This window comes from Amblyomma mixtum, chromosome 1 (assembly GCF_055824585.1).
Source record: "Amblyomma mixtum isolate Tamu chromosome 1, ASM5582458v1, whole genome shotgun sequence".
NCBI lineage: Eukaryota > Metazoa > Arthropoda > Arachnida > Ixodida > Ixodidae > Amblyomma > Amblyomma mixtum.
In genome coordinates, this window is record NC_143012.1 from 207,698,193 (window position 1) to 207,716,346 (window position 18,154).

At 46.5% G+C, this 18,154-nt stretch overlaps 1 protein-coding gene across 3 annotated transcripts in view; it reads left to right on the plus strand.

Annotated features, from left to right (window-relative positions):
* Pask (PAS domain containing serine/threonine kinase) overlaps positions 1-10,499 on the plus strand; it is a 76,486-nt gene extending 65,987 nt beyond the window's left edge. For all 3 annotated transcript variants that reach the window (XM_089562683.1, XM_089562696.1, XM_089562691.1), the window contains 7 exons: positions 380-570; positions 1,836-2,003; positions 3,046-3,309; positions 6,072-6,254; positions 6,542-6,692; positions 7,874-8,011; positions 9,464-10,499. In XM_089562683.1, coding sequence (XP_089418809.1) covers positions 380-570; positions 1,836-2,003; positions 3,046-3,309; positions 6,072-6,254; positions 6,542-6,692; positions 7,874-8,011; positions 9,464-9,783 — 1,415 coding nt within the window. In that variant the 3' untranslated portion in view covers positions 9,784-10,499. The remainder of the gene's footprint in view (positions 1-379; positions 571-1,835; positions 2,004-3,045; positions 3,310-6,071; positions 6,255-6,541; positions 6,693-7,873; positions 8,012-9,463) is intronic.
* Positions 10,500-18,154: the final 7,655 nt, after the last annotated feature.

Here is an 18,154-nt window from a genome sequence, read left to right on the forward strand (position 1 = left end):
AAAGATGAGCATGTACACATGTGGACAAAGTAAATGGAGTGCAATATTTTTTTCTAAATGCATTCACGGGTTCCCTACTGAAAATGAAGAAACGCTTTTGTTCACAAGTGCACTACCATCCACTACCTGCCGGCACTTACTATAGCAACGTGTCGAAAATGTGAGAAGCCGATTGCCTGCTCCATTTACTTATGTCTGCAGCTGTGCAGCAGAACTTTCACTGTGTCACTGCTCTTTTTGTAGAGGGCAGCTCTTGTCTTGTTCTCCTCATTGCGTGGGTACGTATCCTGTGACAAAGATTCGAACTCTGCTAGCTAGGCACTTTCTAGGGGCTCGCTGCAGTGTTGTGCTTGCTCAGATGTGCTCCTCGTGGGTGCAGCCATTGTGTACCAGATCCGGAGGGTGGACCTGGAGGAAGGCTCGTCCATCTACTGCCTCTGGGTGTCACGTGACCTCGAGGTGGAAGGGTGCCCCCCACAGTACCCGACCCCATCCTCGCCACTCCGCTCACTCACCCTGGGCTCAGTTGGCTCCGACACCGAGGCGTCTCGGGAGGACACCAGTGATCACGTGAGCAGGGCCTTTCCCTTGTAGCTGAATTACTACTTTGAGAAAGAAAGCTGCGCACAGATGTGGTCTAGTTTCACCTGAGAGTGACCACTCAGTTGATCCATTACATCAAGTCATTGGAATGAACGTGGAGTAAGGATGACTGAGGAAGGCAGGTGCTTGAACACTTTGATCGTAATGAGGATGGAAGGTAGTGCAACACAGAAAGGACGAGCTTATGCATGGCTCCTCTGTTCATTTGCTGTTCTGTGAGCACTGCAGTCTGTTTTCAGTAAAGCAATAAAGGGATTAACTACTGTCCAAAATGTGGTTTCAAGATTATGGTCGGAATCAAAACTCTTGCCTTTTTTTTTTGACTAATTGGACATCCTGATGAGGATGAGCCGCCGTGGTTCCTCAGTGGTTATGGCGCTCAGCTGCTGACCAGAAAGACTCTGGTTTGATCTCAGCCATGGCAGTCTCATTACGATGTAGGCGAAACGCTAGAGGCCCACGTACTGTGCGATATCAGTGCATGTTAAAGAACCCCAGGTGGTCGAAATTATCTGGAGCCCTCCACTACGGCGTCTCTCATAGCCTGAGTCGCTTAGGAACGTTAAACACCATGAAACTAGATCCTGATGAGGATGAAATCTGCATTTATAATTTTAATTTAGTATTGAAAATCACATAGATTGAATTGAAGCAATGCTCTGCAGTGAAACTTTTGTATAATCAGTGTATTCCACCAAGTGACCTTACCTCGGGAAAATTATGGTCTCTTAAATGCATACTGTTTTTTTTTTTTCAACTAGAATCAGTTTAAACACTTAGTTTATCTATCAATTAAATGATCTCTCAATTTTTATTCATTGTGCAAGAACAACAAGACATAGGAGGGCTCGAAAAAAACCTAGCAGTGTGCACTTGATGGCAAGCTTTGAGCCCCCATGAAAAGTGTTTATTGTGTATACTGTGATTTATACTCTCTTGAGTGCAACTTGCTATGGGAAAAGAAAAATACAGGGCGTAAAGTGGTGCTCTTTTTGCATTGCCAAGTTTTGAGTGCCCCGAGTTACTACTACAGTCAAATTCTAACCAATGGCATGCATTTTGGCTAGTTCCCTGCTGCAGTCTTCAGAAAAGAGTTTGTCAGAAAAGTCTTACATAGAATGTTACATAAGAAAATAAGGACTTGCTTCACATCAAATTAAATGACACACTTTTTTGTTGAAAAGCCTTTCAAAATGTGTTGTGAATTTCTCCTTTCCCATGCCCTCGTGCAGCTTGTGGAGCGGAAAGGTGCCTCGCCTTCCCCGCACGATGAGTCTGCCGAGAACGAGTCTGAGTACACGAGCGGCGTCTACTCAGAGCACTACACCACCCTGCAGCAGATTGGCAAGGGCGCCTACGGGTGTGTCAAGATGGCGTACCGCAACTCAGACCGCCTCCTTGTGAGTCATCCTTGCATCACTAAGCCTGAAAGCCCTGTGATGCCTGAGTGCCTGTGACTTTTGGTTCTGCTGAGTCCAAGGTTGCAGGTTTTGCCCTTATTGCCACCCATGTACAGAGGTTACAGTGCTCATTAAAGGGACCCCAAGTGGCTCTTGTGGCACGTCTCATGGGTCACAATGTTGCTTTGGTGCATAAATGAACCGTAAATCAATCAAATTTATCAGCGTTAGCCTGCCTCCATCTAGCTTTCCATGGGTAGCAGATCTTCATAGCAGACAGCAGCATATCTGCAATATCCCTTTCAGGTGCCATTTTTTGTTTCGATTGAAATCAATTATTTTTTTTGCCTAAGTAGTATATTTAGGCCTCAAGAAAGGGCATTTGTTAGTTTTTGAGCGTGAAAGACAACAATGTGGAGAATTCCGTTCAAAGTATCAGATTTGTTTGAAGTAGTAACATCGAAATGTTCTCATGTGTCAGGTAAGCACAGTAGGGACCGTGGAATCACTTTGTGTTTTGAAGATGCACATTACGCTCGAAATTTAGGAAAAACAATTAATGTTTTCAGTCATGGCAAAATCTGTGTGCCCAAAAATATCGGATAAAGTGCTACCTGGCTCACTGTTACGTGAAATATTATTTACTGCGTACGCTGCATGGCACAAAAAACCAACTTACGACAAGAAAGGTGCTCAGTTCAACTGAAACAATGAAATCACTGCTAGGTGCAATAGTCTTTTAAAAAAAGCTGCGAGTTTGCGGTCTACACAATTGTGTGCAAAGTGCCTGAAAGGAATATGCGGCTTGCCTAGGTTCCCTAGCACCGTAATACACATTAACCCCTATCGGACTTGGACAAGCCAGACTCATCAGTGAAAACTATTGTGCAAAATTTAGCAAGCTTTTGCTGTAGTTCCGTGAGGAGAAAGGAAAATTTTCCACATTTTTACGTACTGTACCTCTGACAGCTAGTTGTCGCTGCATATGTGCTGCTTCGACGATGCTGCAATGCAGAGCTGCTTCATTACCTGACCTCCGCAGGTGATCACGAAGTTCATCCGCAAGAGCAAGGTGTACGAGGAGAGCTGGGTGCACGACCGGCTGATGGGGCGGGTGGTGCCCCTGGAAGTGAGCCTCCTCACCACGCTCAGCCACCCCAACGTGGTGCGGGTGCTGGATGTGTTTGAGAATGCCAGCCACTTCCAGATGGTGATGGAGCGGCACGGAGCGGGCATGGACCTCTTCGAGTTCATCGACCGGGCGCCCTGTCTGGACGAGCCACTGGCCTCTTACATCTTCCGACAGGTATACGCTAACGTCACAACCACATTGCCTGCAGGTGCGCTTCTTGGCTCTTTCATGTTGTTTACTGTTTCGCGGGGTGGGGAATTTAATCATGGACTCCCATATATCGCAGCAGAGTAGAGCCCTAGTTTTGTGTTCCCGGATGCTGCGTTCTCCCAGCTCCTATATTTTCTTGAACCAGTCTAATCCAAGGTCCCTTAGAAATCCATGCAGTGCAGTCTATGCTCTTATGGCGCAATGCTGGCAGAGTTCCTGCATTCTCCATTGTGAATGTCGCCGTGTGGTGATGCTTTACCCCATGCCGGCATTTTGACAAGCCTAGGTTTAGCGCACGTGGAATGGTGATGGCAGACCGGCCAAAGTGAGACTCTAGGCTCCATTGCCACTTCATCGCCTCTGTTTGGCGGCTTCCAGCGTGTCACACACAAATGCCGAGCATGCGTACGGGCACCGTGAAGCTTTCATGGTGGTGCAGTGAAGGCAGGGCACCTTTGTGCCTGCACTCAGTGCAAAGATTTGACATGGGCAGATTTCAGCGTCACACACGTGTTGGCTCAAGCTAACTAAAGGGTGCACAGGCATGGAGTGCATTAACTTGGGGCGTAAATATGTTCGGGCCAAGTTGTCAACAGATGCTGCATCACAACACATTGCCAAACATCGGCACCGTGCGTGGATAGCCTGCAACAGACTGAACAACAAAAACAGACTGAAAGTTGTGGGTGGGGGTGCTGAGAAAATCGTATTTGAAGTGCACGCGCCAGCCATTCAGAGGTTGTGTATAGGCCCCAAAAAACAGCCAAATGCGGATGTTCAAAAAACATTTTGCAAAAGTGAGTAATACCAGGCATTCGGGAAGGGGCTTTCAAACAAAAACCAGATGGCGGCCATTGGGGATGCAGTCGTAGAAAGTGAAGGGCGCAAAGCCCTGCGGCACTTTGCTGCGAAATCACCGTTTTTGGGCTTTGTATATGCGAAATGTATAGATATTTTAGTAGTTGTTGGTCGAATTCAGATTTTGAAGTTTTTCAGGCAGGAACCTCAGAGTGCATTGATCCCGAATACATCTTTGTTTGCAAAGTCAGAATTTTTGAATTTTTTGGTGATTTCAAGACCCTAGTCTCCACTTAACTTGTAGTCGACTCATTTTTGCAGCTAATTTTTTTTGTTTCAGTCAGCCAAGGCTGCAAGTTGAGGAGTTGACTTACATTTGGTTTCGACGTACACACGGCTGTACATGATATCTCATTTTGTTTTCTATTGTACATCACTGAAGGAATAGCCTCTCTAAAGTGACACTAGCAATATGCATTCGCTCTTTTGTGACCGACGTATATACCGTATAATGCGGAATATAGGTCGAGGCGGAATATAGGTCGACCCCCTTACCTTGAAGCAAAAAAAGTCAACATAAAAATTATGAGGCACAAAACTTCGTTTTATTCACTGGTGCCACCACCTCCTCATTCGTCCGAGTTGTCTGAGCTCTCGTCCCAAGACGACTGCTTTGCGCTGGCTGCGTCCCACAGCATGTCGTCCTCGGTACCGTCCAACGAGTTGCAACATTTTTTGAATGCCCGCACCACCATATCGTCGGGCAGCGAGCGCCAAGCCTGAGCCACCCAGGTGGCCACAGTGGCGAGAGGCGGCCTGCACAGCCGGCCGGTGGGAGGGTTGTCGCCCGCCATCCACTGATTGTAGAGTTCACGCACGCGGTCTTTGAAGGGCTTATTCAGCACGACGTCCCTTTGCCCAACCTTGGCGCATCAACTTTCTTTCAAGGGCTGCCACGTCCGGCAGTAGGTCGCCAACATCGTCGCGCGCGCAAGCAAAGCGCCGGATGTTGTCGACACTCTGCAACACGTCCGCATAACTAGGAATGGAGCGCAAACCTCTGCATCGTTGTCCACTTCCACTTTTATCGTCGGGGCACATGGCATCCATTACTTCCATTACAAAAAGCGCCGTGAAAGCCGCTGTCTTCGCTTCGGCGAGCGCGGCCTTGCCCGCTTATCTGTTTTTTCATCAGCGTCCGCTCCGGCGGACGCATTTGTTGCTGCGAGGCCCGTCTTATCTTTTCTCTTTATCTTTCCTCTGATCTTTTAACTCTCCTCTATCTGCACTTGGCAGCGGTGGTGGCTTGGCTGGAGCCAGTAGGCGGGCCCGTGCACTTTCCTTTTCATCCTTCTCTCAGTGGCAACAACGCGCAGGCCGCGCTTCCTCGGGACTCCGACTGCACAGGCTCGACGAAAAAGAGAGCAAGTGCACTTGGCGGCCTCGGCAACGCTCTCTTCCGCGCAAAAAAGGGGGTGCTTAGATTCGCATGCAAAGTTTTTTTTTTTTCAGAAATTTTTTTCCGAAAATAGGGGGGGTGCTTAGAATCGCGAAAATACGGTACATCCCGGCCTGCGTTTGCTGACGACCTTTTTTGACGGACGGTACGAGCCAGCCGTCGTACGAAGCGGGGTCCTTCTAAAATTTGCGTCGTATAACCGAGGTTTTTAATGCATTGTCTCTATGGGGGCTTTGCCGGGACCGCACAAATTCGTCGTAAAATGGGGGTCGTCGCATGACCGGGGGACGTATAATCGAGGTTCCACTGTACCTATATTCCGCACTATACGGTACACAGGAACAGGTTAAGTAAGGTAATGTCTGCCACTTTGTTTGTGGGTTTCATTTTTATTTGTTTCTTTTTTTTTTGAAAAAGTATGTCATTATTTGCACAACTTTATTCACGTTGGAACCTTTCTCCATCCCAGGTGGTGAGCGCCCTGTCCTACCTGCACGGCCTGCACATTCTACACCGCGACGTTAAGGACGAAAACATCATCATTGATGAGCGCTTCAACGTGAAGCTCATTGACTTTGGCTCTGCTGCATTTATGGCCCCCGACCGCCACTTCACCACCTTCTGTGGCACCGTCGAGTACTGCAGTCCCGAGGTATGGCGGTCTTGTGCAGCGCGCATGTGAAACACCACTGCTGATGTCTTTCCGGTGTTTATAGTGTTTAGCTGCGATGGTTTGCCACTACTGAGGTGGTAGGTCAGTCACGGGGACCTGTTTGGCTTGCTCATTAAACAAGGCTGATATCGTGGTCAGGCAGATATTTCCTGCATTCTTCTCTCTTCCCCTCTCCCTTGGTCTTGAAAGGGCGTTAAATTGCTATAGCAAAGGTTTTAAAAAATTACCCCTGCTTTCCCGTTTCCCCTCTCTCTTCTCGCCCTCAGGTTCTGCAGGGCAACCCGTATGCGGGGCCCGAGCTGGAGATGTGGGCCCTGGGTGTGACCTTGTACACGCTCATCTACGGCGAGAACCCCTTCTTCGACGTGGAGGAGACCATTGCGGCAGTGCTCAAGCCACCCTATGCAACTTCCAATGGTAAGTTACTGACAGAATGCCTGGTAGTTCCATGGAGCTATGGGAAGCGTGCTGGGAACATGTGGAGAGACGAAGGAAAGAAGCAAGGCCTGAAGTGTGTGGCAGAGAGAATGCAGAGGGAATGTGTGTTGCATCGATGCCAACTGTTGCCCTGAACATCATAGCCCAGGCACCCATGACGGCCAGGATCCGTCGAAAAAGTGTATGATGAGTGAGACCAGGCAAGACCCAGCTAGGCAGACTGTAAAAGGGCACTGGCAGGAAGAGGTAGAGACATCCAACAGCCTCTTCCCCAGGCCTGCCCTTCGTTCCATGGGTGGGGTATCAGTGGTGGGTTCCAAGCCATGATTGCATCGCCACCCCCTGCATGCTGCACCCCAAGCCTCGCACTTCATGCATCCTTTGTCATTATCAGGTGGGGCCGGCAGTTGTAAGACGCTGCCAAAGGCTTCAAAATGCCTCTCGAATGCTGTGTGTAGCTGGGAGGTAAGGAAGTGAGGCTTTCACGTGCTCTCTGTTTCTCTGTTTTGTAAGTGTTAAACAGCCTACACATAGAGAATCTGAGATATGCACGTTATAACATGGCAAAGAGACATTGAGGCAGACAGCTGTTTGGCTGGTTGCCTTGTGGCAACCGAGTGGCTTAACCCTATCAGACGTTGTGTAAAATGATTTATGTGAAGCACCTGAAAGGGTTTGTCATTGTCGTACTTCACAAGCACACTAGCTCATTTCGTAGTTGTCCTTCGTTTATTGTGGTGTTTTATAAAGGGACACGGAGGACAATGGCATCCACGTTTTGTTCAGAGTGAACATCATTTCTGTGGCTCCTTCTGGCTGTGTTGATGTTGGTCAGGATACGCATTTATTCCCGAGATAATTGCATCCAAAATTCTTCTGCCACTCGATTCAAGCTAATGGCATCAAGACTGTAAAGGACTCTGCGATTACCATTTGAAAGCGAATGGTGGCATAGCCTAGCCTCGGGGATGCAGAAAGGAGGAGGATAAACATTTATTTCATCAGCCTATGGAGCCGGTGGTGAAAGTACTGTGTTGGTCATTGGAATGCAGTGATCTATAGATGCAGGCCAACTTCAGTCTGTCCTCAGTGTTCATTCTCGCCTGGTGGAGGTGTAGTCGAGAGCAGCCATCGTTGATGTTGCCACTGTCATGGCGCAGACCTGTGGGACCTCATGTCGCGGCTCCTGCACCACGACCCCCAGCAGCGCTGCACGCTGGCTGAGGCAGAGCGCCACCGATGGACTGTCCAGCCCGTCTGCCCCGAGAGCTACCGCTTCGAGGACGTCGTCCACGCTAGTAAGTCCTCCCCCTTTTCCGACTCCCTCCATAGTATGACGTGCCTCATAACCTTGGTGCGCAGCCTAGCCTCCCGTTAATCTCGTTATTTTTAGTGTGTCAGTGCTAAGGTTTCCACTCAGATGAGAAGCCATGGTCTGTCAGTTTGCACGGTCCCTCTGTGTGCCCACTGGGTTGTGAGCGACCTTGTGGCGTTGGCTTCATCACAGCCTACCCACCGGAACTGTGGGAAAACTGCCCACCATGGCAGGTAAATTAACGATTGGTGTGTGAGAGATAACCACGTTCGAGTCAGTTTTAGTCTTCAGATGTGACTGCATATGTCACCCTGTAGATACCTAACCGAGTTGCAATGGTGTGTTCTGCATTTTTTATGTACACATATATATTTGGTCTCCGCGAAAAAAGCCTCCTTGATACACTAGGAGTGAAGTTTGCCCACATCTTATGGCAGTGGATTCATGCACTTTGTCGAATGCACAGAACAAATTAGCTTTTGTGCAGCTTGCTTCGGGCTCATCACAGCCTTCGTAGTTTTCATAACAATGCTGCAAATCTCAAGGACCATAGACATCACACCTTCAGCCGCGGGTAACATCACATAGTGATATTAATGCACAATTTACAGATACTTTACAGTCTCAGCTTGCTATTCATTTTCTTGATCGGGGGTTTTCAAAGTGAGCTCACAGAACATTGATCTTCTACAAGCTGCCATCCGCAGTTCCGTATGCTGTCAAGAAGATTAGGAGCCAAGTTGCGGTCAATTTTGTACAAAAGCTGGGTCAGTTTTTCTGCGCCTCTTTTAGCGGTCACAGTGGAGGTGCTTTAGTGACTACTCATTCTTGTGAACAGCCATATTTCTGCGTTCATTTATTTAAAAAGCGAGCCCAGGGGTATTACTTGAAAATAAGGTTCGTGCTAGGTGTGGCAGAGCCACATATCGGCATACTGTTGTGGCCAGAGTGAGCCTTCCCACCACTGTAACATTAGCTTAGCTGAGCTAGGTTCGCTGGCTCATGCCGGCTGGTCGAGCCGCCGTCATTGTGGGTTGGCGCAAAGCTGATAAAAGTGAAACGGAAACTATGCGGTCAGACTGTTCTCGGAGACTGGGCCATCCGTTTGTCGTCACGCCGGCCTTCACGCATGCGTCAGAGGTGCGCGAGCGACGCTGCAGCGTGTACCTCTGGTTTTGAGGCCTGTTTCTGTGATCTCTTGCCATACCAGTCATGCCTGGATGCAGCCTTTCTTTGGGAACCTGTTCGAATCGACCAGTGGAAGACCCACAGCATCCGAATTAGCAAGCGCCCAGTGCCATAGACTTGCATAGGCTTGGGCAGGGAACAGGGGCTGAATTACTGAGCTTTTGCTGTACTTGAGAACCCCTGCTTGACGTTTAGCAATGGAGGCACCAGCGGTGTGCGGTTTGTCATGTGTGCTGCTTCCACGCAGCCCCAGAGGAGATCAACCCGTCCAAGTACCTCCAGCAGGACAGCTCAATCTACTTCAGCTGCAGCCTCTACGACCTGAACAAGAGCGACGCTCCGTCGTCGTCACGCCACAGGAGCCTCAGCTGCGCCAGTTCGGTGACCAGCCGAGTGCGGTCTCGCTCCTCGTCATCGCGTGAAGCTGGTGCGACAGCTGCGCCACACAACAACCTGGCTTCGCTCGAAGGGTCGTGCAATGACCTTGGCACAGTCATCACCACAGACGCTGGTTCAGCATCTTACAATTCGGAAGACATCACGAGAGAACTGGAAGCCTGCTCCTAGGTTTGCACAAGCTGCTGAGAAATGTGCATGGAACGCACACAGGTTTCCGCATTTGCAGTCCCGTTTCCACTGTGTCGACCGAACAGTCTCCCGAGGGTTACCCCTTTCTTTTTGCTTTTCTGTGTGGCTGACGAGAATGTGCAGCTTGTTTAAACTTTCCTTGCATATTTCCGCATTACGTTGGAGCAGCTGCTAGGGCAAGGAACAGGTTAGTTCTGCCTAAACCTTTAAAGCGATCTCAAGGGAACTAAAGGCGTACTTCAAAGCTGCGTGATGGTGGAGATATCCTCCCATTCCCACTGACGTTCGAAGGAAATCGACATGCTCGTGTTTCTTTACATTTGAGCTCTTCTCTAGACAGACTGGACATTTGATCTCTCAGTGGGTCGGGGAGAATGTTATCCAAAGCTGTTGGATCAGGGTTTTGTGTGACCAGATCAAGGTTCATGTCACAGCAACTGGAATGTCAAAACTGGGCAGCTTTGTAACTACCCACTGTACAGTGGAGCGAGCCTCGAAATCGTCTTTCGTTCTGTTCCATCACATCACTGCAGGATGCAGATGAGTGGGCCCTTGGATTGTGCATTCGACGTGGATAGTCTTTTTATTTATTTTTTTAACTTTTTAGCTGCAGTGTTTTTCCTTTTATTGTGTAAATGACTTCGCTTGGTGCGACCAACCTACCCAAGCCAGTAATAAAAATGTGAATGCCTTGTCCTTTTTTTTTTTTTTCGGCTCCTAAAAAATTCATAACTTGTAGAAAAGTTTAATTTCTCGGTATGGTTTGCCTGTAAGGCTTACAACTCTAGCTTAGCAGCCTTGGCCAGTATAGGCAAACTTTGTTGAGCATTTAAAAGCAAGGATTAGTGCTTGCAAAATCAAGAGATCATTTTCTAGTGATACCAGCGAATGCACACAAGTATGATAGCAGATTACCACTGCAAACCATGTTGTGGGCATTTCTGTCCACAATACTTCAAAACTTGGTTTCATCCGCATTGTGGCAGAGCATGTAAGCTGGAAACGTCACATGTGATGAAAGGTCACAACCACATTGTCAGTGTTGCTTTGTTCGTTTGAATACGAGGTCACAGTTTTCGTTGCAAAATGCGACCCTTCTCGGGCTTGCTGTGCATCAAAGTTTCGTACTTGAATTTTTTTTTTTTTCTAATATATGTTCAAAACTATGGTTGCTGTGTTCACGACTGCGCAGTCCTAATGTAAATTTGGTCACAGCAGGATTTGCTTAATCCATCGTGTATGCAGTGTTTGCTTACCAATGCAGTTCTACAGCAACCTTTTTCTTCCTTTTTTTATATTCTGGTACTCTACCGACTGTTGCGCAAATCAGAGAAAATCGAAAAAAAATTCTCTCGGCTTAACCGCACGTTTCTTCGGGCTCAAATTTCGCACAGAGGTTGCATTTGGTGGTCAGTTTTGTTTTATACTATATTTAGGTGAGGTACTTGCCTGATTCAGTCAGAATTATCAGGAAATCCCCATCGTATGCGGTGACGGCGAACCAAAACCGAAAGACTTCGCAGCAGTGGTACCCGTGGCGCCATCTCGCAACCATCGGAGAAACGAGCTCTCCACTGGGGAGGGCGGTGGGGAGGAGTTGGACTCGCATCAAAGTCACGGCCATGGCCTTCTCTTGATCGCTGTACGCTCGCATTTTCGGTGATGTCTCGCGCTGCTTCGCAGCAGAGAGCACCAAGCAAAGATAATTTGCTCACCAACTTAGCACAGCTGGGTTTCTCCGGTGGGTGCGAGATGGCGCCATGGGTACCATTGCTAAGATGTCTTTCAGTTTTGGATTGTCGTCGCCACATACGATGGGAATTTCCAAATAATTCTGGCTGAATCAGGCATGTACCCCACCTAAATGTAGTATAAAACAAAACTGACCACCAAATGCAACCTCTGTGCGAAATTTGAGCCCGAACAAACGTGCGGTTAAGCCGAGAGAATTTTTTTTTGATTTTCTCTGATTTACACAACACACGATACAAGCTGACGAAAAACAAACCCACCCTTCCCCGACATGTACTACACCGTTTTGCTTGCAGTAGTTATTTTTCTGCAAAGGCATCTTACATTAAGAAAGCACTCGTACATAGACCAATCCAGCATGGCACTTGTTCCGAGAGTTCTGATGTGCTGAGATGAAATGCAACCTGTGCGTTGCTTACGCAGACCAAGTGTACATGTGGCCACTGTTTGAAAAGTGTGTCACGCACGTCCATTCCAGACCAGAGGTTGATAGAGTGCAGCGGATCGTCTTTGTGCTGCTGCAAGCCAAGGGTGAATGTAAGAAGACTGTGCTATTTTGCGAAGGGTAAAAATGGAGAATAGCAAAGTATTTGCATCACAATAGTATATATATGTAACTAGCTAGTCGTTGATGGAGCATAGGAGGAAGAGTTCTATCTTGTGATAAGCGTGGACAAGGTAAAAAGAAGTGTTTATGTGTGTACATATCAAACAGCAGCTTCTTTTACTGCAACACTTATTTTTGCTAGGCACATGCATAGCCTGTAACTTTAGATTGCATGCATTCCACTCTTGTTTCATGATCATTCCATAAGCAGCATTAAATACTATAATCCTGCGACGGACTACATCATGAGGTTGGAATGCCTGAACCAAAAGTTTCCATTCCTATAGTTTCATCAAGTGTGTTAGATTCACTTTGCAAAGTGCTGTTGCAAGTCCGAATTCCTGTTTCTCGCAGCTGTGCGCGATAGCTTAGCTTTCAGATCTTAAACGTACTTGCTCCAGTTTGTTGTTGAATAGATAAGTCTTCATTGTTGGGCGCATTTAGTCAAAGATGAATGTTAAAGAGCTTACTCTTCTGCTCCTTTATGTTGCTGTAATACCCAATGAGCATTGAAATTCCTCTGGACATATGTTCAGGATGTCTTCAGGACATCCATGGGAGGTTCAATGTCCATCGGGATATGACCTGGCGTGCAAATTCGCAGAGCTGATGAGGTGAACCTCGTGGGCTGTTCTCATTGGTGCTCGACAGTTTTATTGAAAGTAATTTTTTTTTCAGCCTGCTGCCAGTTTTTATATCATTGCATTGTAAACTGAACCACTGATCTTCAATTTTCTTACTTTTTTACATTTTAAGCAGCGATTTAACACTGCTTTGATTTGAACTGAAATTACGTTATCTTGAACGCAAGAATTCGTTGCTCCCTGATCGTGTCAGTGGGCGTTTAGATATGCTTTTAATTTCTTCATCGTAGCTGAATTCATGTTGGGGCCCTTGTCCTCCGTTTGCCAATTTGGTGTTGCTGCCCTGTTTGATGCACACAGTGGAGCTGTTGTGAATTCCCTAGCACACACGTATGTACCTGCAGTGGTTGAAGCAGCAGTTGGAAGAAGGACCACTAGTCTGACGATGCTTGTAGCAGCACAGGTTGCACTTGTTGTCCGTTTGTTGTGGTCCGGGGAGGGAAGAAAAAATGCGGCTGTTTTACTGCGCGGGCGACAGTGGCAAAGCATGTGTTGGCGAGTCCTGCCTGAGACTGTGTACATATGTATGTACTGTGTGTATTTATTACGACAAATAAACATTATATTGTCAGAGCCCAAGCAGGTGTGTGTTTGTGCTCTTTCATTGTTTCAACTCCTCCCTCTGACAACGGTAACTATTTGCAGCCCTTTTTCACAATTGAATTGTGGTGTGTAACATAGCATATGGCAAGCCATTTGCAACACTGCCATGGCAGTGGTGACATCAGTTCCATTTGCAGTTTTAAATATATAATGATATTGCACTGCTACATATAAGTGGGCAGTTTTATTGCGAAAGCACTACTTCAGGGGTCAAACTCTGCCAAGAATCTTGAACAGATACGATAAGCTTCGCTGATGACTGCACAATGGTATACTATGCTATCACCGCAGCCGATCAAAAACTGCAACACACCCTTGTGCTGTGCATTGCAAAACGTCTTCATCAGCTTTCATCTGTGGAACAAACAGATTAGATCAGCTTAACCTCAATCACGCTTACCGTATATTGCCGCGCATAAGTCGACGTTTTTTTCTTTAAATGCCTTTCCAAAGTTGGGGGGTCGACTTATAATCGGAGTCGACGTATATGCGGAGTCTTAAAGGTGCACTGAAGAGGATTCTGAACATGTCTTTTTGCCGCGGGAACTCGATCCACACGTTCCTAGCATTCTTAGAAACTGTGACTTATTGCCCTGTGTGGCCGATTTCCCCAATTAAAATGAATTAACGTCCGGCTCCCGCCTTTTTTTTTAAATTCTGCCTCGTACGGTGGGCGGAGTCGACCAACGCGTGGAGCGCCTTTCACCCAGTCCCGTGGAGGCTTTGCTTTCGCTTTATTTTTTTTTTAGGTTTCTATGAATAAATAGTTTCATTTGCAGATATACAGCCCGCAAAATAAGCCCGAAGAAATAAAAATACGCGCGGACTATTCACTACTACGTATTACTCCGCCGATGGCAGAGCGGCAAGCCACCAAGGGACTGGGTGAAAGGCGCTCCACGCGTTGGTCGACTCCGCCCACCGTACAAGGCAGAATTAAAAAAAAAAAGGCGAGAGCCGGACGTTAATTCGATTTAATTGGGGAAATCAGCCACACAGGGCAGTAAATCGCAGTTTCTAAGAAGGCTCGGAACGTGTAGATAGAGTTCCCGCGGCAAAAAGACAAGTTCACATTCCTCTTCAGTGCACCTTTAAAGTCTTCCTATATGCGGGGTCAAAAGTAATTTTGACTGAGTCGCGGATAATATCATGCTCCATGCGCTCGTAATTCCATAATAACTGTCAGACACGGTGCGAAAGTGGATTTTCTTAAAAAAAACAATTTAATTAAGATATGCACCAAAGGTTTGTTTTAATACGATAGCAACTTGTTATCGACAAACCGTGGGCGTTCCACGGAAAAACGGCCTAAGCTTGGCGGGCTGGCAATGTTTAATACAAATGGGCGGCTACAAATCCAATCCAAAACTAGACCACACATGACCAGTCACATGAGCCGAGAAGCATTTTCGCGTGTTGTATGCCTTTCGCCATTTCTGCGCGTCGCACCACGTGCGATGTAGTTTTCCACCAGCAGCATCTCGACACCGCTTCCGACGACCAGCGGCAGCAGTGGCTCACATGATGATGATCGCGACTGTCCTCACAAGCGACGATGGGTCAGAGATGTCTCGTGAACAAATAAATGTTTCTTTATGACTCGGCCTTCTGAAATACTTTTTGGGCGAGCTAGGACCACAGGGTGCGGCAACGTTGACCTAAATTCGGAGTCTAACTTTTTTTTGCATAAAGGGGGTGGCGAGCTGGGGGGTTGACTTATAATCAACAATATACGGTAATCGTCACTAGACGTGTGGACAACCCAGGAAAGCAAAACTATAAGCCAACCAGGCTAAATACGTTTTCACACGTCTACTCGGTTTAACTACGTTAAAACCCTATACACTGCCAGTTGCTTTCCATGGTGAGTGGTAGACAATGCAAGAGCAAACTCCGGAGCGCACGTCGCACTGGAATCTGAAACTACAGGACAGTCAGCAGTTCAGACTGCTCCTAGAGAGCCAGCCACATGCAGGTATGGCAGGGATAAAGGAGCACCGTTTCATAGTCTTTGATCCCAATTTGTCTCCAACTTCTAAGCCTTGTGATTGCGTCATTACGCGTTTTTTGCTCAGAGTTGCGTGTTCTGCGATGCCATCCCACAGAGTACTAGGGTACGCATTGACTTAAACTAGTCAACCTTGGAGCCTGCGAGGGCTGTTCCGCACATGTCACAGTTGCAAATGAGAATAATGCCAGAGCTGTTAATGTTTCCTTCAGGTAAAAATTAGCATGATGAGGTGGGGAAGCACAAAAACACAAGGACAAAGCAGAGAAGTGTATGGGACAAGCGCCAACTTTCAACAACTTTATAGACGCTCACACTTCTTAACAACCTCACATGTATTAGCACGCCTTCAGTACATGTGAGCTATAAAGAGCACTGTTTTCTGATATCTTAGAAAAAAAAAAAGATTTTTTTTGCATTTACTTATTCTGTCTCCTCCTCACCACCACTCTTGCCCTTAGGTTTCAATTTCAGTGTGGCTACGAATGAGAAGGCTTCAGATTACGGAAGGTTACGAATGAGAAGGTGCTCTTGTTAGGAAATGTGAGCTTCGATAAAGTTGTTTAAAAGTTAGCGCTTGTTCCGTCCACTCCTCTGCTGTGTCCTTGTGTGTTGGACTTCCACACCTCGTCATGAGTTACGAAAAGGCCCAAATTGCTGTTCTTCTGGACTACATTTCTAACATGTGCGGTAATTTTAAGAGCTGCCATGTGCTTTCTCGATTGAGTACAGCATAACTGTTACCTTGTTTTTACTGCGCTCCTCCATCTTGGAGAGGACTGCCAAAGACAAATGAATAATTGCCACCTGCTACTTGAGTGACTGGTGGTACAACTATGACCTCTGTGCATCTGAAGCTTAATCCCATTCTGAATGTTGTGAACTGTTATGCATGACAAACAACAGAAGGCTCGAAATGCTATTTGATGTGTTCGAATCAATAATATTCATTGATAACAATCGGATCGTGCGTTGATGTGGCTGCTACTTACAAGTAAATTTAATCTCAGGTTATTTGTGCGTTTTTATACAAAGACCACAGCTAATTGCAAAGTTTAACCCCTTCTTTAACCCTGACTGCATGCACTGATCTGCAACATACAAACACGGGAGTTAATAAGTGCAGTACGCAAGAAAGGAACGCACCATACAAAAATAATTTCACCGGTAAAGCACAACCATGGACTAAGTTTCACTTCAACTGATGAAAGCTTGCACACAGCTATATACGAGAGACAAGTTTTGTTGTGAACTAATTCATTTCCTAGGAAAATGATAATTGGCCAACATATGAACAGCAATCTGAACGGTTCACTCAGAATTGTGGGGATACAGGCACCCTGTAGAATTCGCATATTACGTGTACACATCTTAATGGGCATATATTTAACACATCTAACAGAGCAGAATGTTCTGGTCAGGTGTTTGTGTACCAAGTTTTGTTTATGGTTTAAGGAACAGACTATGGTTGGCGCAGTCCTCAACCAGCACATCGTGGTTGCCACACAATATTTACTGCCTCCAAGGTTTTATATTGTAATTTTGTACTTTTACAGCCACAGCAGAAATGTTCTAGTACTTACATTCTTTTATCACATGAAGTAACACAGGAAAAAAAAAAAAAGTCCTCATTCCATCTTCCAAATTCTGCTTTCATGAATGATGAAACATCTTTGCTTTTCCATGTTTCTCAAGGCGGCCGCAGTAAGCAAAAAAAAAAAAAACGCTCCATCAAAAAGACGGTAGAGACAATATCGCACATTTTTCATTTGCTTCCGTAAGGAGCAGTTCCATGAGTCTACTTGCCTTTCATCAGGGTCTTACAATTTGATTTTTATAAACACCTGGACGAATTATTTTTTTTTTACAAGGAAGATGTCTCTAGCAAAGTGCTTGCAGTTTGTCACACTCTTGGAGTAAACAAATGCCATCATCCTTGCTTTCATTACAGAAATCATTGTAGGCAAGTAAGGCTTGGTATTTACTGTGATAGAAGTAAAAAGCATTGATCTGACATGGTCGCACTGGCAGCATGGGTTAAGCAGTGCACCCAAGGCAAAATAAGAAAAATGTCATGCAACTTATCATTGTGACCAAGGAGCTTGTCGTACCACATTCCTGGACTTTCGCAGTGACCACACTTCAACCGAACTTCATTATTGCATCACAAAAGCAGTTGATGCAAGTGTCGATGGCAGTTTCTCTTTATTTCTGTTTTATACACAAATAAAATCTCTGTAACAAGGCCAGATCATGTGACAGTGTCCTTACAAAGGTACCAATTTTTAACATACAGCCAATTTCGTTTTCCGGAATAACACCCCTTCAAGGAGCCCCAAAACCTCTTAGCTCTTTTCTATGTTGTTCGCCTCAATCTGTTGTCGTCCTGAGTAGTTGAAGACAAGGTGGCTGACACGTATGGAAACAGAGTGCAGTGCATCATCTGCAATGTAAGATAAGAAAAGGCACAGCACAGTTATGCGTGAATGCCCGCACTTAAAAAGTGTTGCATGCCTTGGACAGCCTCGCATCTTAAGAGCAACTTGGGCAGAAGCTGATTTTAATGCCTCATCGTTGTCGACAGAAGGTTGTCAGCAGAGGTGTCACGCTTTTCGGTTGGTCGAAATGGTTATGACGTCAGAGTGCGCGGATTCGCAGTAATGAGGTCACCCACGGATGCCTGACGCCCCCTTTTAGAGCAGACGACAACTAATAGAATAGTTGCCGTCCGCTCCG